The sequence below is a fragment of the Taurulus bubalis genome (genome assembly GCF_910589615.1).
Source record: "Taurulus bubalis genome assembly, chromosome: 12".
Lineage (NCBI taxonomy): Eukaryota > Metazoa > Chordata > Actinopteri > Perciformes > Cottidae > Taurulus > Taurulus bubalis.
Genome location: NC_136600.1, coordinates 22,003,452 through 22,025,615, shown reverse-complemented (window position 1 = coordinate 22,025,615; position 22,164 = coordinate 22,003,452). Strand labels below are relative to the sequence as shown.

General features: G+C 40.9%; 2 protein-coding genes across 2 annotated transcripts; one reads left to right on the top strand and one right to left on the bottom strand.

The window, feature by feature from the left end:
* Window positions 1–1,723: 1,723 nt before the first annotated feature.
* On the top strand, window positions 1,724–5,441 carry oprd1b (opioid receptor, delta 1b; the record flags this gene model as incomplete). The annotated part of the gene is made up of 3 exons (XM_079227357.1): window positions 1,724–1,977; window positions 4,380–4,735; window positions 4,912–5,441. 3 exons carry the CDS (start codon window positions 1,724–1,726, stop codon window positions 5,439–5,441), a joined length of 1,140 nt encoding a protein of 379 aa, XP_079083483.1.
* Window positions 5,442–13,325: 7,884 nt separating this feature from the next.
* On the bottom strand, window positions 13,326–21,024 carry rcc1 (regulator of chromosome condensation 1). Its single transcript, XM_079227831.1, has 10 exons — window positions 20,977–21,024; window positions 19,617–19,715; window positions 19,126–19,313; window positions 18,842–19,021; window positions 16,256–16,352; window positions 16,028–16,150; window positions 15,733–15,873; window positions 15,480–15,599; window positions 14,951–15,103; window positions 13,326–14,215 (listed from the first exon to the last, which is right to left on the bottom strand). Exons 2-10 carry the CDS (start codon window positions 19,693–19,695, stop codon window positions 14,040–14,042), a joined length of 1,257 nt encoding a protein of 418 aa, XP_079083957.1. The 5' UTR covers window positions 19,696–19,715; window positions 20,977–21,024; the 3' UTR covers window positions 13,326–14,039.
* Between the last annotated feature and the right edge of the window lie 1,140 nt (window positions 21,025–22,164).

Below are 22,164 nucleotides of genomic sequence, written 5' to 3'. Positions count from 1 at the left end.
TGCCGAGACCAGAATGAACCTCTGAGCCCTCTGAGGTGCGCCGTGGGCTGAATTAAATGAAACATACGTGAAGGGGGGTGTCTGTATAATAACGCACGCAACCTCTCCACCCATCCCTTATCTCACACTCACTCAAAAGCACTCACCCTGAAATATCTGTTACATCAGACCTGTTTGTGTGTAAACCTTAGACTTTGTGTTGCAGAAAAGCGTATAGCTCTTTCATCAGAACTACATTTTACACTCAAATTGACGTCTTGTTGTCCTTTGCTTCGATTTTCTGTCTTTGTCTGATTCCATCTGGAGACAATCTGTAGCTACTTAGACTGAAATAACCACTTTGAGCTAAATGGACCAAAGTGGCGGACAATGGATAAAGAATCACCATGACAGGGGCCTCCATAGATCCTTAGCTCGCGCGGCTAAAACACTCCTCATGTTGAGAATTAGGCTCATCTGTGCGGTGCCAGGACTCTAAACAGATGCTGCAAACAAACATCCTTCAATAATGAAAGACAAATGAGCCCACTGAACTCCCAAAGTGAGCAAGATCATTTTAATTACTGTTCTTCATCTTATGAAGACACGTGTGATCTATCTTTAGAAGGAGCAGTACAGGGGGAGGCATCAGAGCTTTTGTTCAGTATTCCTCTGACTGTCCCTCTGATGGCGGTTGCTTGAAGGAGGATTTTGTAAAGGTCACTTGGCAGAGTGCATAAAGACTGCCACAGTTATGAACACTAGTCACCGACCACAGGAGGATCGGCTGTGTTCAAATAAACAATTACCCCTGAGAGGAACTCCCAAACAGACTGCACACTAGCATTCACTAATTTCAGCAGACACACCGTCAGCTGCACGCTCCTAATAATATATCTAATAATAAACGAGCGCTTTGATGACAATCGGGAAAAGACAAGTCTGTCTGGCCTTAAGAGTCAAACTTCTGCGTAATTATGGATTTACGTGACATGGTGTCAGCTGAGCAGGTCAAACACATAGTGCCCGATTGGAAATCTACATGGATTGCTTCCACACATGTAATGCCAAAAGAGTTTTGTAGTGACAGACAGGTAACGAGGATTCACTTCAAAATCCACACACTGGACGTACTGATGTAGACTATCAAAACCATCTTAAATATTTAATCTGCCTATAGCTCACACAGCTAATTACATCACTCTCGTGGTTTAGTAAAGTAATTTCACAGTCAGAACAGTCAGTCCTCTAACACATCCCCAGGCCGATGAGAGTGGGAGAACAAGCACCTGACGCTGGAAGACAGCAATAAACGCGCGTCTGAGTGAGCTGCAACAATGCAGAGATGATTGGATTTGACTGACATTGTTTGATCAGCTGCTGTGTGGCATTGTCGAACAATAGGCTGATATTTTGGATCCAAGCCAATAAGGATGAAGTGTACATGCGATGGAGCCAATTAAAGCACTTTGACGAATGGTATCCCTTTGGGCACGGGGGAGAATTACGCAGGAAAAACACTTCTGGCTGTGTGCGCGCTTTGTCAGAGAGAGAGAGAGAGAGAGAGAGAGAGGGTGAGAGAGAGAGAGAGAGAGAGAGAGAGAGAGAGAGAGAGCTCTAATCTGCTCTGGGCGTCTCATCACTAATTTGCCGTTCACTTCTCGTGCGCTCTCGGGTACCAGCTCTGGAGATCTGTGACTTCTTCTCCATGCGCCACCATCTCACCTGAACTTCTTCTCCAGACATGGCTCATCCTTCTTACGCGCTCGGTGATGTTAACGACTCGGTGTCCATAACTCCTCTCAATGTTTCGTTCACCGAGGACCCGCTGCGCGTGTTCTCAAACAGCAGCGACACTAACGCGGCAGCAGCAGCAGCAGCGGCAGCGGCCAGGGACACTACGAGTCTCATCATCGCCGTGTGCATCACGGCTCTCTACTCGCTCATCTGTGTGGTGGGACTGCTTGGAAACGTGCTTGTGATGTACGGGGTGGTCAGGTGAGAAATGCATGATTCACTATTTAGTCAAAGCAAAGAGAGGTGGAGAGAGAAAAGAGAGAAAGACTGTGGTGGTGTTTTTTTAAGAATGTAAAAAAGCTGTCGATAATTGATGATGGTGCTTTGTGTTTGCCCACAGTTTCTGTGTGCCGCTCTCTCACACACCCACTCACACACACACACACACACACACACACACACACACACACACACACACACACACACACACACACACACACACACACACACACACACACACACACACACACACACACAAACTCTTCCCACACGCAAGGGGAGTGGGATTAGTACCACAGCGACGACTGTATACCAATTCATGTATTGCAGATTCTGAGGATTCAAGTCATGTTGATGTGTTGTACTAATATATCTCCAATAAAAAAGCACTAAATATAATTCAATGTGACCCTGTGGATGAACCCATCTTTACAAAAGCTAGAGGCTCAGCTGGCACTCAGAACAAACTGGCAAAAGAAAAGAAAAACAATCACCTTTATAAATCTGAAATAAATTGAGTTTAAGAGGATTTTACAGCAGGAATAAACTCATTACTGTTCAATGTTGAACAAAGCCACAGGATTGTGACAATAAAATGTTGTTTTGTGGAGCCTGGCTCACTTTCCCCGGGCCATGTACCGTCTTCTCAGTCCCTGGTCCTGCCATAACTGTCATGTTTACCTGACATCCTCTCCCTGCTACACCTGTTTCTACCTCATCAGCTCTGCCTGGATTGCATGCTTACAACCTCACAGGCATTGCATTTTAAGTTCACGTCCTTTTGGTCCTTGTCAGATCAAAAGCATGCCAATGCAGCTTCTTGTTTACTGCAATTTTGACGCCTGAGCACTGTAAGCTTTTTGACAATAAATTGCAAAATTCATCCTGCTGCCTCATCTTCTTTCTGCCTTTGGGTTCAATCCTGTTTCCCTGGATTGACAATTGTGACAGTATACAATGTCATGAAAAAGTCATCTAATAGTATGTCAAAAAAGTATGTTGAAATAAATGAATAAATTGTATAGTATGTCGAAAACATTCTTAGTATGGTGTGTAGTCAAATAGTTATGTATTTCAAATATATGTAAAAATGTAATGAAGTCCTTGTACATTTTGTTATGTAGTAAGTAGTAAATATAGTGCATTAAAAAAGTTTAAATATCATGTCATAAAATCGTTTCGTATTTTGCAAAAACATCAGAAAAAATCACAGTATGTCAAAAAGTAAAAATAGTGCGTGAAAAAAGTGTTGAAGTATAGTATTTACAAAGAAATATCAAAGTTATGTTGAAGAAAAACGTTACAAAAATCAGACAATAGTCCATTTAAAAAAAAAGCCATAGTAAAAAAATGTCCAAAAAAGCATATAAAAGAAAGTCATAGTTATGACAAAAAAAGTATAAGAATTCATAGTGTAGCATGTGAAAAATAATCATAATATAGTATGTCATTTCATAAAAAGCCATTGTAGTATATTCCATCGAAAAAATTGTCATAGTAATGTCATGAAAAGTCATTACAGTATCTCAAGAAACAACTTGATAAAAAGATATAGTATAGTTTAGTATGTCGAAAAGTAGTATTATGTCCAACAAATGTGTACCGTTTAAAAAACGTTCTAGTTTAGCATGTAGAAAAAAAGTCATAGTTTAGTAAATTGAACAAAGGTAGGATGTCAAGATATATATAGTTTGTCCAAAAAAAGCTAACAAAAGTTTTAGAATAGTATGTTGGAAAATTAAACCTTTGAATATAAATAAAGTAATTAAAAAGCTATGTATTATATGTCATTAAAATGTAAATTTTTTTATAGTATAGTATGTTATTAAAATATAAAAATCTTCATAGTATCATGTCGTAAAAAAAATTAAGAATTACAAAAATTATGGTATAGTATAAGTTAAAAAATAAAATGTCATAAAAGAGTAGAAGTTAATATAGGTTATTAAAATGTATAAATGAGTCAAGTATGCCATAACAATGTCATTAAAAAGTCTCAGTATGGTATATTGTAAAAGTCCTAAAATAGCAATCCATTAAAAAAGTAAGAAAAACAAGTAATTGTATAGGTTATGAAAAGTAATAAATCTACATTAAAATATAAAAAAGTCTTATAGAGGCCTACATCCACTTTCTTGCCTTAAGTGTTGTGCCAGACCCATTTTTTAATTTTAAGTTCGCTATGTTGACGGCGTTAATGGGAGATCATTGGTTTGGAAACATCAGATCAAACAGCACATTTCTTTCTTTGAAACGTTGTATTGCAAATAGAGTCAAGCATCTTCTTTGTGACACAGCAGACATTGAAAAAGAGAAATCTTCTTCAACCAACATCAGTTGAGCTTGGCTGTGAGTCAGACTCAGCTCTTCCTCTGGCCCACCAGGTACACCAAGATGAAGACCGCCACCAACATCTACATCTTCAACCTGGCTCTGGCTGACGCTCTCGCCACGAGCACCCTCCCCTTCCAGAGCGCCAAGTACCTGATGGGCACGTGGCCCTTCGGGGAGGTCCTGTGCAAAGTGGTCATCGCCATCGACTACTACAACATGTTCACCAGCATCTTCACGCTCACCATGATGAGCGTGGACCGCTACATCGCCGTGTGCCACCCGGTGAGAGCCCTGGACTTCCGCACACCCGCCAAAGCCAAGCTCATCAACGTCTGCATCTGGATCCTCTCCTCTGCCGTCGGGGTCCCCGTGACGATCATGGCTGTTACCAAGGTGACAGACAAAGGTGGGAGATTTCTATTGTTGAAAAAAAAAAATAATCCCTTCTCAGCACAAGCCTTTTGTCGCTACTTTATCGGCAAGTGTTCGGCCGTAAAAGAGAACATTCGAGCCGGGTTATTAACTTGAATTAGCTTCTCCACATGGCCCTCTATTTAACTTCTAATTGTTTTAACTCCTCAGGAAACACGTCTTGCGAACTCGCATTCCCCAGACATGAGTGGTACTGGGACACGGTGATGAAGATCTGCGTGTTCATTTTTGCCTTTGTGGTCCCCGTCCTGGTCATCACCATCTGCTATGGTCTGATGATCCTGCGGCTCAAGAGCGTCCGCCTGCTCTCCGGCTCCAAGGAGAAGGACCGGAACATGCGGCGGATCACCCGCATGGTCCTCGTGGTCGTGGCGGCCTTCATCGTCTGCTGGACTCCCATCCACATCTTCATCATCGTCAAGACCATGGTGGCTATCGACCGCAAGAACCCCCTGGTGGTGGCCAGCTGGCATCTGTGCATCGCGCTGGGCTACACCAACAGCAGCCTCAACCCCGTGCTGTACGCCTTCTTGGATGAGAACTTCAAAAGGTGCTTTCGGGATTTCTGCCTGCCGAGTCGCTCTCGCCCGGAGCAGAGCAGCTTCTCCAGAGCGCGCAACAGCACAAAGGAGCCGGTGTCTGTCTGCGCTCCAGCAACGACACAGAGACCGCCGGCCTGACTAGGCATGGATCAGTGTGGGGGAAGACTGGTGCAGGATGACCTCCAGAGTCAGACTGAGGTCACACAGTTCTCCACCACAGGAGTCTGAGTCCGCAGATGATGCCGTTTGACCAGCTACTCGTGTAAATTATCAGTTGTGTTTTTGGTCTCATTTAATGAAGTGAGACACAATTCTCTAAGGATTGTCCGTCACAACGGTCACACACACACGCGTCGTGTGCGTAAGGATACAACTGTACAGTCTTGGAATGTGTACAAAGCACCTGCTTACTGCAACCCGATGAACACACACACACACACACACACAGAGCAGTCAGAAAGTTTTGGTACAGTGGTGTGTGTTTTTCATTGTTTTTGTCTGCCACGCATTAAGGGTGTGTGTAGGTCTTCACATCCATACTAAGTGAACAATGGAGGACCGTGTAAACGTTTACAAAAATTATCATACAGTCAGGCAGGACATACACAGACAAAGCCATCAAGAGGAGTCTTTTTATGGCCACACTGTGGTCAATGTGTAATTGGAGTCAGTAATGTGACCCCAATTCAATAGACCATGTGTTCCACTTGATGAAGACAAGGACTCCAAAGCTCCACTGCAGCAGCAGGAAGTGACTGTGGCTGCAGTGCCGGATCAACAGGGAAGATGAAGCCACTTGCATCTCAGACTTCATCCCCGGCTAAATATTACAGACGATGATTTTATTGCTGTATATTTGCTCAAATTGGGGTACCATATAAAGTTATTAAACGTAAGATAACTACTTTTTTGACCACTTGTGAGCAGAGGAAATAGCCGTAAACATTGACATATTATGACAAACTTTCGTATTTACACATTCAGCCATTACAGAGCAACATTATCATACATTTTAAGTCTGTTTCTGGCAACTCGAAAATATGTTAGTTATATTCACTCTATTTTATCTGCTTTGGCAGCCACCGACTCCTGAGGGAAATGTTTCTGTTTGGTGTTGTGTGCAGTCAGGTTTTAGACAACAGTGAGAGCAGGGAGAGTGAACCCAGAACAGTAAAGCTGTGGGCTAAAAGCACCAAAACAATAAGCTGCAAGGCGCGAGGAGAAATAATTACAGTCGGAAGCCACATGCACCGTCGAGAACAATTTGAAAGGAGGGGAATGAATGTTCATTACCACAGCGTCATGTTTCAGTGTCACTTTTTTCCACTTTCGTCCATCCGAAACTTCATGAAAGATCTTTGTTAAAAGACGCCTTTAATAACATGAATATACAGGCGACATGATTAAGCAGAGATGACTGAGGCTCGCAGCGTTTATTCACCATGAACATCAGCGTTCAGCTGACTCATTGTACTCCTCCAGCAGTTAGCCTGCTCTGTTTTTTGTTTTTTTTGCACCGCATTCCAAAGAGTATTCTGCTGACGGTAAACTGAGGCGCTGAAGGGGAATGTTGCACCGCTGTTTCAACTCACAGTCGTGACTGAATGACCTCAAACTGGCATTGAAGCCAGTCTGAATCATATTAAACACATTAGCAAGGAACAAGACGCTTCCTATACATATTACAGCTAAGTGTCCACTGATGATCTTTGGATACTCGCAGGCTGAGATCAGAGCAGTGAGAAAACTTTTTTTTGTTGCACATTTTGAGAGGACAGTCACACCGATGCCTCTCATCTCGCCACTGCAGATTTATTTAAAAATGCATCTATATATCAAGAATAAAGATAATGTTGTTCTGTGACAGCATATTAAGTGGTGATGTGATTTATTTTGTTTCAATGTGCTGTCAAGCTGTTGTATAATTACTGAAATCAAATGTTATGGAACAATGTATTTACACTAAGTGCTATAAATGTCAGGTGAAGCGTTCAAAATTCTTAATTTGTATTTCTGTCGCCTGTCACCATTGCTGTAGGATTAGACTTTGTCAATGTTTTCTGCAGTATGGTCGACAAAATGTTCAGCTGATTTAAAATATGTACCGTACAGCCTTATTCATTATGTTCTTTTTGCAAAAAGTGAATTGTTTTGTTGGGAAAAAAAGCTTGATCTTTATAAATGTTTTCACATTTTGTGTTTCAGCAGATATATACAGTACCTTATTATATAAGTGTAATAACTGTTTCAGTATTTTGATAATATTCATACAATTGTCATATGGAATAGCATAAATTGTATCTCGTAGGTGCTTTAAAAAATATATTGTTGTCAATAACTTTTAACTTTTAATCCAATATTTTGTTTTCTGTGGTTATTACTGCAGACATTAATATTTTAACTCTTTATAAATGAAAGTGAGGCCCCATGGGAGTTGGACCTGGGATTGGTTGGTACAATGGAGAATGGATTACATGGAAACATCTAAAGTACGAGTGGAAATGAAAGCACATTATGAAATAAGTCAGGGATGATATGGGAGGTTCTGGTGATCAGATACATTGGAGAATACATACATAAATACACATACATGGAGGGATAGCTAATTTCACAATGTATCAATAAAACAATACAACCAGTGATATTTAATTATTATCAACAAATCCTGTGCACACGTTCATTATAATGAAGGAAGATGCATCAATGTGGCTCATTTATATGTTTTTAATAGTTTTGGACAGCAATGGAACTCTATGGCACAGAGGAATAAGATGCATCAGGATCCTTTCAGTGTTGTTTTTTGTCTTTTCACCGGCTGTGTTGATAAGACAAATACAAGCCGTATCCTTTTAACTCTTGTTAAAGCTACACAGGTCCAAAGCGCTGAATGACAAACATTCAGACTTCCACTTTCATCCGTTTTTGGTATCCTCATCTTTGAGGAGGGAAAAAAGGAATACAAATAAACCACTTTGTTTAAAAAATAATTAGGATTCTCATTGAACGTGGATTGTGTGCTCTTGACTGCACCCTTCACACTGCAGTGCAAGTCAAGTGCAAAGATTCATGATTGGCCGTTATCCACTGAGGAATTATTTCGAAACCAGTTCGCACTCAAATGACACATGCCAGCAGATGTGCTAAAAAAGTAAGCGACGTGGGTGTGTATGAGCAGGACACGACAAACCCTCGTGGTGCTTTTGCATTTGTTTGCATTCAACTACCGTAAAAGTGGGGTTACAAGCTGCTACTACGTTCGGTGGGTGTCCCCGCTAGTTCCCCGCTGTAGCCAGGTAGCGCTGCTGCTAGTTCCCCGCTAGCTCTACGCTAGTTCCCCGCTAGTTCCCCGTTAGCTCTCGCTAGTTCCCCGACAACCACTGTCCCCTCTGCCCTCGACTCGGCCAGAGGGGATGCGGGCAGTAGCAGCAGCAGCGGGGAGCTAGCAGCAGTGGGGAGCTAGCAGCAGCAGCGCTAGCTAGCAGCAGCGGCAGGGAGCTAGCAGCAGCAGCGGGGAGCTAGCAGCAGCAGCGCTAGCTAGCAGCAGCGGCGGGGAGCTAGCAGCAGCGGCGCTAGCTAGCAGCAGCGGCGCTAGCTAGCAGCAGCGGCGGGGAGCTAGCAGCAGCGCTAGCTTGCTACAGCGGGGACAACCACTGAAGGTAGTAGCGGCTTGTAACCCGTCTTTTACGGTAGTCTTTAATTTAATTTCTTGCACACATTAAAAGGGCTAAAATAAAACAATAAAATATAGAAACCTTGTTAGGAAGGCATCAGTCAGCCTCAATTATATTTCAGATTCCTGTGGATGTGGAAGGACATCACCCAAAGGATTTCAATCAGAAACATTCATTTGGCATATCTCTGAAGCTTATATAGAAAAAAGGCTATTCAGAACCCGACATCATAAAACTCCCACTGGGACGCCAACCAGATGGGGTCATTGAAGATGTCCTGTGTGCTACAGAGCATTCAGTATGTTCCCGATGAAATATACATGGCTCTGCCTATATTTTCATTGCAGAAAAATGAAACAGCAACAAAATGAATAATTTAGTCAAACACCATAAGCTGGCTCCTAACTTGGTTAGACTGCACATTGGTCTCTTTAAAATGTGAATACCAACGTTTTATGCAAGCGAGCATTCAAATCAATAACACTTACTGTCGTGTCTGAATCCCCGTGTTATTAGGCCCGAAAGAAACCTATTGTTTGTTTTCTCTGAGGGCTTGATTGCATTTGTGCGCAATTACACACACACACACACACACACACACACACACACACACACACACACACACACAGTGTCAGAGCAACACACAGATGATTAGATGCTCTCATCTATTGACCTTAAGTAATGGTTGCTCGTGCACTTAAAACAAACAGAGGGACACAAGAGCAGAGGGGGAATCCAGCTGAAGCCTTCATCGCAGTGAAATGTTTCTATTCAAAAGCTCATCCAGCAGCTTGTTTTCTGTTGTTCTATTACATGAAACTGAAAAGAATATCTACTGTGGATGAGAGACTTGTTGCTTGGCCTAATGGAACACAATTATCTTGTTTATAGCTTGGATGAAAGCACGACTTGAGCGCCAACGTTACAGCCGCTCATGAGTCTCAACACCTACGGACAGTAAGTGAGGCTATTCACACAACCTGTCAAAACCATTTGAACCCAACATTATAAAGAAGGAAAGTAAAGACACCTCAAAGAAGTAGCAATTCAGACGATGATTATGCTGAGATTCTGGGAATGGATATGGCAATTTGGCCCTGCTGCTCGGTGTGGCAGACCCCTGCTGTGACACAGATAATCAGACCTCCTGGTTGCAGGTATACTGTTTGTTTCACAACTACTGTTGTTTTCCCCGCTGAGGAACAGACACAGGGATCCAAACTGAGGGCCATCTGCCAAGCTGAGAGTCATGAACACGAGTGGGGTGCTTAACCTTATATTATATATAATTAAATGCACAGATAAATTGTGCAACCATACTTAAATCTTAATATTCTTGATTAAAGGGGAACTCTACTGACTTTACACGTCAAATTCCGTTTCAAGGTATTTGGTCATACGACTTCATACATGAAGAAACATGTATACAAGTATTTTGTGGCTCATACACACACATGCACACACTCACACGCACACATCTTGTTTGAGCTCAGCTGTCAACCATAAAGGTGATTGATGAGATCATACTTTACGTGGACCTCTGTGAGTAATTAGCACAGAATCAATGTGGCGCCAAGTAAATTCCAAGAGAATTCCATGAAAGGAATGAGTCACACGTGGCGATCATTAAAAGGGTTTGATACCCGTTGTCATAGGTCGATGCAGCAGACATGTAACCACGCATCAGATCAAGAGATTGGCCCTGTTTACGAGCCCCTGCATGTGTGTTGGTCCTCCGTGCGGCTCGTGGTAGGCCCTCAGCCCACTGGACAAAGAGTCCGATCCATCAAAGCAATCTCCAGTAATTACACGTGGCCCTCAGGCGATGAGCACCAGCAGCTTCACAGCAAGAGACACTCGTTTGGTTTCATGTGCACACGCCCACTGAAATGCATATTGTCTCATTCTCCTATTAAATGTCAAAACAACAAGTACTCTGCCATGGCAACAGTTAAGTACTTCATACATGTAGTACTTCATACATCTCTTCATGCGTCAGAAACAACAAGGGGCTTCTGTTGTTGTAATGAACAACAGACATGTCTTCCTTTGTACTTATACACAAACACACGGAAGGAAGTGTGTCTACTGACATGAATCATTTGCTTGTTTTACATATGTTTCTAATAAAAGGTACAGAGCAGCATTACTCAGATGTAACACTTGAGCCTCCATATGTTCATTTCTACTGAAGAATTCAAGTTATTGAACAATAGGCAATATCTCAATATCTAAGTGTTTTATACTTATAAGACGTTATAGTAAGTCACCTCTGGCCAGATCCTCCCTCAACTGAATCTTAACCCTTTCACTGTATATACTTGCATCTTCTTTATCATTTCATCTTCTTAAATTCATATTTCTGCTCTGCTATTTTATTGTATTGTATATATTGAGTATTTCCCTTAATATGTGGATTAGTCTAATTCCATCATCCGAGATAACGTGCCATAAATCTGGTGATTTTTAAAGCCACTTTAATTGTATTGTCCCAGTCATTCAATCAAAAACAATAACATCTAATTCTCCTTCATATTTCACGTTTATTTTTATGCTTCTCTCCCTCTGTGATGGACCAGTGGATGCATTCAAATAAGCACACTTTGGATTTCTTTATTAAAACGTCCTTGAGAAACAGCACTCATTTGATATGACAAATTAATTAGGAAAGGAGCAGGGAGACGTAAGGGCTGCCACATCCTACTCGTGACAATTAGCTAAATGATAATGAAAATGTGTTCTTTTGTAAGATTATGAATAGACCATGCAGCCCGTCACCAGACACAAAGAGGGTTTCCAGAACCAAAAAAAAAGCGTATAAAAGCCTCACGTGCAGCTCTGTGTGGGAAAGCCAACTGCGGTGATTAATGTGCTTTGAGCAGCCGTTCTTAAATTCACCTTTTTAAAAATAAGTCAGGTTTTTAGTTTCGGAGGACTGGAAGTCCCAAAGGACAGAGATCAGCTGCATTTTAATAGGTTTAAGAAATGTAACATGGTCTGGAGGTTTCTGAAAATAGTTTAAAATCAGTCCGTGGGTGAGTAGTTGGCAAAACTGGTTATATATATATCATAGAAGAAAAAAAACACATCTTCCTAAATAGTATATTGTGTAGTGAGGCTAGCAATACATCACACTTTACAGAACCGTCATCACAATATACAAGAACTTTGTGGCGCCCCTTTTTTCTGCTGTTGAAGAAAGCTGCAATTATTTTAATACCCACAAATCATTTGATGTTTTTAAACGAAGACAAAAAACAGTGAATGTTCAAGTGGCAGAACAGAAGCATTTGAAACGGCGGAAAAACAATCCGTTGCTTTTAAAACTCTCACAGCCACTGTGCAGCCATTACTGATGAGCAGCGGACCTTCAAATGTATTCCTGACAAACAGTGACGCAAAACAAGGGACGAGGTTCACTCTGACCAATTAACCGCTTATGAAAGATACTTCAGCATTTCAAAGCTTTTCGAGAAGCTTTCTGCCACGAAGGGTTTTCCCGGTCATTATGCTTCATCGGCCCTTTTGGTGAGATGAAAGCAAGATGAGACGAGCAAGTAGCCTGTGCATTTCATCCCAGATTAAACACAAAAGCACGTAGCTTTGATGCATGTACTTGGAACATCATTTGCATCCATGAGTGTTTCTGATTTACATTCATAACCGTGTATGGAATGTGTTGTTTGCATACATCATGGACGTAAAGTAGCTTGGGTGTCGTAACAATATCTACTGCTTTGCGGCAATGTTGGATCTTTGTATACATTTGTTGAAGTTAATCGATTAGGCAGATATCTAATTCACTTTATTAGACAAGACATTTCCGCTTAATTAATAACTCCATTAAGTGTGTTCTTGATTGATTATCCAGTATTTACACTATATTAATAGAGGATGTCATCCATGTCAACCAATCCTACAGACTACCAAACCCTTTGAGATACTACATTTGTATTAGTCATCAATAGCACTAGACGCTCAAAGATTTAACACCTTTAAAAGACACACATGGTCAGCTACTTAAAAAAAAAAATATATATATATTATCGCAAAGAGTTGTTTGATGCAATATCTTAGAGAACCTTTAACTTCCCCTTTTCTCCCTGTGAACGTTTTTGTGTGCGTGTTCCTGATCTGATGCGAGGTCCCGGGACAGAGGATGTCGTATGTGTACAGATTGTAAAGCCCACTGAGGAAAATTTGTAATTTTGGGCTATGCAAAATAAACTGATTTGGAATGAATTAACCGACACCGATTTAGTCGATTGATTTTTCCAGTATAATGACAAAATGGTTAAAAACGTTCATCACAATTTCCCCGAACCAAAAGTGTCATTTGTAGACCGTCTAAACCAAAAAGTTTATTATCATAAAGACAAAGATGAGCAACAAAAGCTCACAGAGAAACTCCAAGCAGCAAATGTTTGATATTTTTTGCATGGAATATAACTCAATTAAATCGATTATTAAAACAGTTGCAACATTTGATGCCTTGGATAAGAAACTGCTTAAAAATGTAAAATTGTATCTTTATTTTCAGAAAGGACAAGCAACAAAATGCAGGGTGCAGTATGATGCATTACCAAATAGTCACAACAATGGCATGTCCCAGGTAAAATTAACAGTAGTCTCACATAATAAACTCATTGAGTATAAATGTCTTGCCTAAACCAAGGTTTGTGGAATTATTGCTAAGAAAAATAACATTAAAAAGACTGTTGTTTGGTGAAGACATTAAAAGGCTCTCACTCTCATTTCCTTTACGTACATGCAAACGTTCACATTCACAAACATCACGTATACCAGCTCAGCCACACTGATGACTTTTAATGAAAATAATTCAATGGGGACATCAAAAACGAGATTTAAAAAAAAGGTCTCATTTCTAACGATCTATGATCATATTTCCTCTCACCAGGAAGAGAAGAGCTCATAAAAAAGGGCCCGCACCTCTCACTCCCTCGGCTCAGCGCAGAAAGTCACATCAACCCTCTCCCCAGATTTATAGGCGTCATGAAAAAAGGCCCACCTCCGAACGTCAAAACATTCCAGGCTCTGATGGACATCAGCTCTCCTGCTTGTCTTTGACCAAAAGGACTGTGTGCTGCCCTCCACTGGAGGCCTTCAGTACTACACGGTTCTCCAGCTGCTTGCCGGTCATCTTGACGGGGCTCCACTCGTCGTCCTCCTCTCCTGTGCCGAGCTGAAAGTTGGTGCCCATGCCCCAGGCATACACCGATCCTGGAGGAAGCACAGCCAACAGTTAGTGAAATAAGCATCCTTTATTTTTATCTTCTATTGGCTAAATAATTTGTTCTGTTTGCAGGACTCTCAACTAACTCATTAAAAACACCATCCTCCTGAAACCATCCTAAAATACAACCTAAGCCGCCCTGACATGAATTTGGACCATGCGAAATTAAAATCTTAGTTTTTCCTACAATATCATTAGTTAACACGAAATAATTCAGTTTGTACATTACATAAATTAAACATCAAGTGTTTTTTCTCCATTCAAAATGGTATAATTATTATTTTTTGATTAAAAACAGAAGAAAATATTTGCAGCCTTATTATCCGTAGGGGACGAAGAGGTTGAGTCTCAACGTAACAGCAGCTTCAGCTCACTCACTGTAAACGTAGGCTGCTGATTGGGCAGCTCTCGTCAAGTGCAATGTCACCGCTCTGTTCCCATCGAACAGTCCAACATTAGCCAAAAGGTAACAATAGCATTACTAGCAAGCTTCGTGCATCGACTCGGTCTGAATACCCCATTACGTCACCATAATTGTTTCCTTTTCCTAACCTAAGAGGTGCACATTTAGAAAACACTTGAGTCAATGGGGTATTTTGGAGAGCACTGTCAAACACCTCATTTTATCAGTCAGGTAGGAGAGCTTAAAAGCAAGCAATATACAACATCAGAAATCCAACTCTGAAGTTGATCATTCAATCTTCTGCTGCTGCATTCCTCACCTTCTTTGGTGACGGCATAGCTGACAGACGCCCCACATGTTAAACTGCTGGCTGGCTCCATCCCAGTCACTGGCGTGGGCTCTTTTTTCTCTTCTGCCCCTTGGCCTAGACCAAGACGACCATATTCTGCTCTGCCCAGGCTATACACCTGTCCTAAAAGATGGAGAGAAAGGGGACACATTTGTTTGTTTGTCAAAGTACTTTAGATTAAACAACCCGAGTCATAGGTGTCCCTTACTTGTGGAACAGCTCAGCAACCAAATCACTAAAACATAGAGTCTTTACTCGTGTCATTTGTGTTTTAATATACCGTAATGTATACCTGTAATTCTTGATCTCTTGTTTTATCAATTGCTCGTTTTAACCATTTTCAGCCAGGGTTTAAGTTGTATTGTTGAATTACAGAAAAAGTAATGACTCAATATGAACCGACTTGCTGTGAGTGCTGAACCTCACTCAAAATCTGTCTTGATGGGATCACAAAGTCTGTTAAGCATACTTAAATTGAATACAGTGTGTTGGAACTTACCTTTAGCATCAAGGCAGAGTGAGTGATGTTGTCCTCCAGAGAAATCTATCCAGTGGGTGGTGGAGTTTTTGAAGCATGCCAGTTTTAATGGTTCAAAACACATCTTGGTGTTTTCAGTGCCTGAATTAAAAAAAAAAAAAAAAAAAAAAAAAAAATTGCAAGAATACATCAAACAACCCCAGACACCACTGCCATTTAAGTTGTAAAACAAATGTGATCAAAGGACTAAAGACTGATGATGTGCCATACTAACCCAGCTGGTGATAGTTGGAGAGACCAAATCCATAAACAGGCCCCTCTTTTGACACAGCAAAGGTGAGGTACGCCCCGCAGAAGGCATCTATGAAGTGAACTTTCCCTTTGACCTTTACTATCTGTGGTACCAGCAACCGGCCTGAAATCACAGACATACATAGTCAGCAAAATACTTTACACATGAAAAAAAAACTATTCTTAACGTAATCACAAAGATGAATGTACATGAACAATATCTTCTCCACTTTTGCTCCATCATAAGCTTTGTGCTTGAAAAAGCGTGCGTTACTTACCGAGGCCTTTCCTGCCTCCTCGGTCTGAAAATTTTTCGGGCACTCTTCCTAGCTGCCCCTGCTCCGCAGTACCCGACGTGTACAGATTTCCATCCAGTGTAACCAGAACAAGATGGTCGTTACCTGTGAAAGTATTCACACAAATTAGACAGAAATATTGTGCGTGGTATGTTAACTTGAAACCAACACAAACACAAACATATGGCACGAAAGAGGACTACTTCTTACCTGATGCAATTTTGACAACCGGTTCCGTCATGGGGACTTTGACTGGACTGGTGCATTTTTCCATGGGCTCCAGAAGACCTATAACACCATTGTTATCCTGGGAGGAAAAAAAGGGTCCAGTATTTTAATAGTTAAACCCACAGATACACAATGCTCAGGTTTAGGGTTATGAAAAGTGTAGTACAGTAAAGTGATAATTAAAACTGGGAACATTGTTTCATCTACGTGACCTCCTTAGAGGCTTCCATTAACAACAACAACAACGCCGTACACCTCAAATACCTACTTGGATGCCAAGTAACACCAGTCTATTATGAAATATTTCACATATGTGAATATTCTGATGCCCATTAAGCAAAGTCAGAAATACCTCAGAAATACATTAGTCTAATCACTATGCAGGTTTGCATTCAGACTGCTGACCTTAGTCAATGTAATGTGGTTCGTGTTCAAAGGAAACAGATATTCATTTATGTGACGGTTGTTTTGTCCGTCTACTTGACAAACTGAACTAAAAGTGCAATCCCAACTTATCTGGTAATCAAGCTGAACTAAAAGTATTTCAAGAACCTTTTGGTGGCTGCCGTACTTAATTGTTTTACTTGATAATATACTTCACTGCAGAAGGCAGGCAGAGGTAATAGAGATGTAATTTCCATTGTGCCATTGAGTATTAATAATGAAAGCCCACGAGCAACCTAGCAGGAGTAGTGATAGTAAGGATCATCAAACTATGTTTGAATGTCTTTACGTTTCTCTTTAATGAGTAACAATGTGAAGCTGCCTTTGTCCCGAAGCATGTTATATATTACTATGAGCAGAGATTTGGTCATAAAGCCACAAGAAACGAAGATTACAGAAATCTGAAAGATGAAGATGGGGAAGTTTAGACTATGGAAATATCCTCTCTTACACAGAGGCAGAACACCATTGGGGATAAACAAGCTTGCCCAGTTAAGAAAGGAAACTGATTAGGACGTGTAGTAGACATCATTAATCTGGTGGCTTTTTATTCTGGATTATTTATAGCACGTGGGGAATCTAAATCTGATAAAGTTAATTAGTTGTTACAGCAGCATTCAGTTTAACTTTTTTTAAAGTGGTTGATGACCTGAAAGCTCAGTCGATTAACAAAAAAAATAATGAATCCGATATGTGTGCAGGAAAAAAGCTCATACACAGTGCTAGGTCAAATGACTGGACAAAGATTGATTGAAATCATGATTCAAGATTTGTACAGTGCTTCAACATAAAGTGTAGCTGACCAAGAACTTGTTAGACTTCAGGGAACCAGCGCCGACAAAATAGACCAGATTCAAAAAAGTTTTTTTTTTTAAATTTAGGGTCAAGACGATAAAAGATTTGAAGGGTGACATTTGACTGGTTTGATAATTGGAACAGATGGATATCGAGAGCCTGGCGAGCTGGAATAATGGCGATACGACTGCAACGGACATTATTACAGGAAATGCATCTGCTCTTGACCTCACATTAAGCGCGTCATTTGCTGTTCACCATAATAGTCAAGTATATTTGTCCTACAGTTGTGACAGATCTGTTTACAGTTGATAGAGCTCTGTGGGGAGGCACATTATCTAGCAAAGACAATGAAAGTATTGATTAAGTGAAAGGAAATCTAGAATATGAGGACATTCAATCAATTCTTTTATTTTAATGGGGACTTTCCAAGTGCCAGCAGTTAAAATGGATTTGTTCGAATACACATTTAGGTTGCAATATTGTTCACATGGTACTGATAAGAGATGGGCAAACTCAGAAAGTATTGATACTGTACGTTTTGACTCAAGCGCTTAGGGTTGTGATATTAAGGCCAACACTGAACTGGACTATTGCATTTCCCCACGAGGTTGTCGCACACGACTACAGCCACTCCTGAGTGGAGCTTAATGAGACTAAGAGAGCCCATGAATGAGAGTATAGCGACTGCAGCCGTGTTAACATGTTGCCTCGTCTGTTTTTCGGCTCACATCTTTCGTCAGCTTCAAATCCCAAATGTTGCCATATCGGCGCAGTTTTAGTTTTCTTTGAGACCAACTCTGTCTCGACACCCCAAAAAACACATGAACTTTCTAGTAAACAATCAGTGTCTGCATAGGTTGCAGATGTAGGCTACTTTTCAATTTGCCTGAACACATCCTTAGGACAGATACCGTTTTAGCTGGTTGCATTAAATCAGAATGTTTTACGGTTGTAGCGTGGACCCGATTGGCAAAAAGTTCCAATAACCCTGAACAGCTTTTAACTTAATTTTGATGTAGAAACCAACTTAAATTGGGCTGAAAGAAAATGAAACAAATTAGTGAGATGCTCAAGTGAATTATTTGATACGGCAATACTGCAAATACAGTACAATTGTGATGTTCAGGTGTATGTGCAAGTTCAACACGAGTAGAGCACATTTCTACTGGTGCGCACACATTTTGGGGGAAAAGAGGATTCAAATAAGTTATAAGAAGTCCCAAGTTGATGAAGAGAAATCTCACAAACAAGCATACACACACACACACACACACACACACACACACACACACACACACACACAGCTGAAAGTAGCAAGTAACTAACCCTGAAGGAGCCCCATATGTACACCGTTCCATCCTCTGTGAGTGCAGCCGTGTGGCTGTCCCCTCCCGACACCTGGACCACCTTCTCCTCCAAGGTCACCTTTCCTGGAACCATCTCAGACCCCTCCTCCGTTGTGTCCCGACCGAGGGCACCTTCGTCATTACAGCCAAAAGTATAAACCTAAAAAAAGAAAAAGTTTAACTGGGAAACTCAAGACTAGTTCAAATGTTAATACTTGCCTTCGCATTAGCCAAACAATAGAAAGAAGAGAGTTGCTTCCTTACCTGGCCAGTCTCGCTGACACACACAGTGTGCATGCCTCCTGCAACCACTTGTACCATTTTCTCTGGCAGGGGCACAAGGGCTGGCTTTTTCCTCTCAATGATGGTGTCGCCTAGGCCCAACTGTCCAACATCACCCTGGCCAAGAGCAAGAACCTGACCCGCCTCCTTGCCATGACTCCTGTGGGAAACTGTTAAATGCAAAACACACACAACATTTCATATCAGTTGTTTAACTTATTAATCTTACAAGAACAAACTTGACTGTGGCATGGAATAATAAATATGGGTATTTAACACGAGGCATCTTGTTGAAACTGTGGTGAGACATGCTTTCCTCTCAGAAACTGGTTATGTATTACTATCTTAACAGAACTTTGATTTGGTTCTTCAAGTTAGACATTTAATTTAAGTCTCATTGTCTAGCTTAGTCCAGTCTGGTTTCCTTTAATGACAGTTTTTTTTTTTTTTTTTTTTAAAGGGCAGCAATATACCTTTCACTTTCTTGGGGTTTTTATCATCTTCAACAACAGACTCAGACTTCCTCTTGGTGGCAGTTTTTTTAGCAGGCATGTCAGCAACGCTTTTGAGGTCTTTGGGAGAAAAACACAAGATGAGATCAGTGCAATACTTTTATATTGGTTTAAGTCACTGAACCCTGAGATGAAAATGGTGTTCATCACAAGAAATTGAATCACAAATACCGCTGCAGAGCGCACTAAAGGTAGGTGTAGGTATCAGCTGAGCACTAATTACACCTTTGATCTGAAACCTTGTAAAGCAAAAATGGTATAACAGGTATAAACTGTCACAAAGTGCCAACCCATATCCTGGTGATACAATGTCTGCGCAAACAAAACATTCAATCAGAGCTAAAACAATTACATCTATCAAGATAAAACATTTTGATTCAGTCATGCATCGAGCAAAACATTTTTTTTTGCTGGTTTGAGCTTTTCTATCTTTAAAAAAAATAATACAAATCATTGTAAATGTGTCCTTGGGTTTTTTTCAAATGTTGGTCGGTCAAAACAAGTAGCTACTTGGCGAACGACGTATATCCAAGGGAAGAAATATTGGCATTTCCATAACTCACAAGCCTACTAGTGGCGACCGCAGTTGACCGACATACACAGTCGGCCCTTTATTTCGGTCCTCACATTAAAACCAGGAGGTGTTTGGGGTTCAACAGCTGTCAGGAAGCCGCTTCAATGACACAGTGCCAGCTCCTTTCACTGCCACGGACAGCTGTGCTTCCTTGTGCAACGAAAGTCCACTTAATGTGTGCTTCCTCCACTTCCTTGTCCAACGAAAGTCCACTTGATAACTAATTCAAACTGGACTCGAGTTCAACTCCCAGTGACACACACGGACTATGACGGACCAACTTTTCGTCGGAGAGCCCTTTAACAGTCAACACAAGCGGCATCACGCAGAAAGAAGCAGCGTGACGCAACGTTGGCACTAAGTTAAGTTAGCCATGTGTCCTTGCTAACAGTTAACGCTAGATGGCTAAGTCACCGAGCGAGCTGCTGTAGCATACAAGGCTGAGCTTCAGTCCTCTTCTGGGTTATAAAGACACGTGACGCAGCCGGTTACTAAACCCGCAAGAACGTTGGTTATAAAACTAGCTAGCTTAGTTGGTATTAAAGCGTGCTAACGACATCTCGTCGACATGGCAACACAAACGGTCAGAGCTACTTGCTAACTTGCGCCAACTCGCTAGCAACGTTAGCACGACATTTTGGACGAATGAACATAATGTATTGATTTAACAGCATCACGTTTACCAGCCGAAGTGATTAGTGATGGTATTTTACAACTATACAACTTAGGAGCCGTAGATTTACCAACCTGGGACGTGTAGCTAGCAGTTTGCCTACAAATAAACGTGCGCTGCGCAGCCTGTTCCCGGTCTTGAGTTGGACACGCACCGCACGCACGACGTGTTGACGTCACGTTGTGGAACCCCCCGGCACCTTAAAGAAACAGTACCACTCAAATCCGTAGAGGTGGAGGAACGATTGCAACCAAAAAAGTCCTGCAATAAAAATGTAGTGAGTGAAATCAAGTAGGTACGTTTTTATTAACAATCATAAAAGTAAAAATACTGATTATCCAGGAGAATGTCTCCTGTGAGTGTTTAATAAAACAGTATGTTTTCACCCTCAACCATTTTGTATTGCTTTTATGAAATGTATAATCATTATTTTTGAAGTAATGTTCTATTAACATATTAGGTTTATAGAATATGGTCTAGTTTTAGTTCAGTCTTTGTTCTCTGATTTTGTTTGTATAATAATTTATGTCTATCACGACAAACTCAACAATCCTTTGTTTATGTTTAATTCAATGTGATTATGTATGTTATGTCTGATAATCTGTGCATTTTTCCCAAACCTCCTGTATGTGTATTTCTCTTTTACATGATCACCCAGTTTGTGCCATGTGTTTTTTTAATGCAATCTCATGATTGTTTTTCCCCCGAATATTTCATTTACTCCATATGCTCGTGCTGTTTTGCAATCTGTACATATATTTTGTCTTTTGTCAATTTCTAATCATTATTCTACCGCTACGGTGCAACTTCCTAACCGTACAGCATTACCTCATCACATGAACAAGATTCTGCCTTTACTGTACTGCATAAAACCTTTATAATCAAGAAAACCAAATGTATTCTAAGTTTCATTCATGATGCATGAGACATCTAAAACTATCTCCAGGTTTAGCTCATCAGAGTGACAGTCAAACATACCATGCCACAAGGTGTCACTGCAGCCTTATTTTTGATTTTAGAGGTTAAAAATGTCCCCAAACTCAGTGATAATCTGGTGACATAGGTGTATCCTGTCTTCTTCCAATGTAATTTGTGGTTCGGCTATAACATAATGAGTGGGTGGTTGGATGGAAAAAAATGTCTCCATACGAACACACCTTTATGTCAATTAGTTAAAAAAACAAACAGGTGCAGAGTCATTGCAGACTGTTCAAGGAATTGTAAGATTTTTAATTAGATCCAGATGTGACTATTTACAATTA

What these genes read in the sequence shown, in the direction of transcription:
- rcc1 (XM_079227831.1), bottom strand. Translation starts at nt 19,695, where the DNA reads ATGCCTGCTAAAAAAACTGCCACCAAGAGGAAGTCTGAGTCTGTTGTT. An exon ending in AAACCCCAAGAAAGTGAAAG is followed by an intron (nt 19,314 to 19,616) that starts GTATATTGCTGC and finishes TGCATTTAACAG; the next exon opens with TTTCCCACAGGAGTCATGGC. An exon ending in ACATATGGGGCTCCTTCAGG is followed by an intron (nt 16,353 to 18,841) that starts GTTAGTTACTTG and finishes TTTTCCTCCCAG; the next exon opens with GATAACAATGGTGTTATAGG.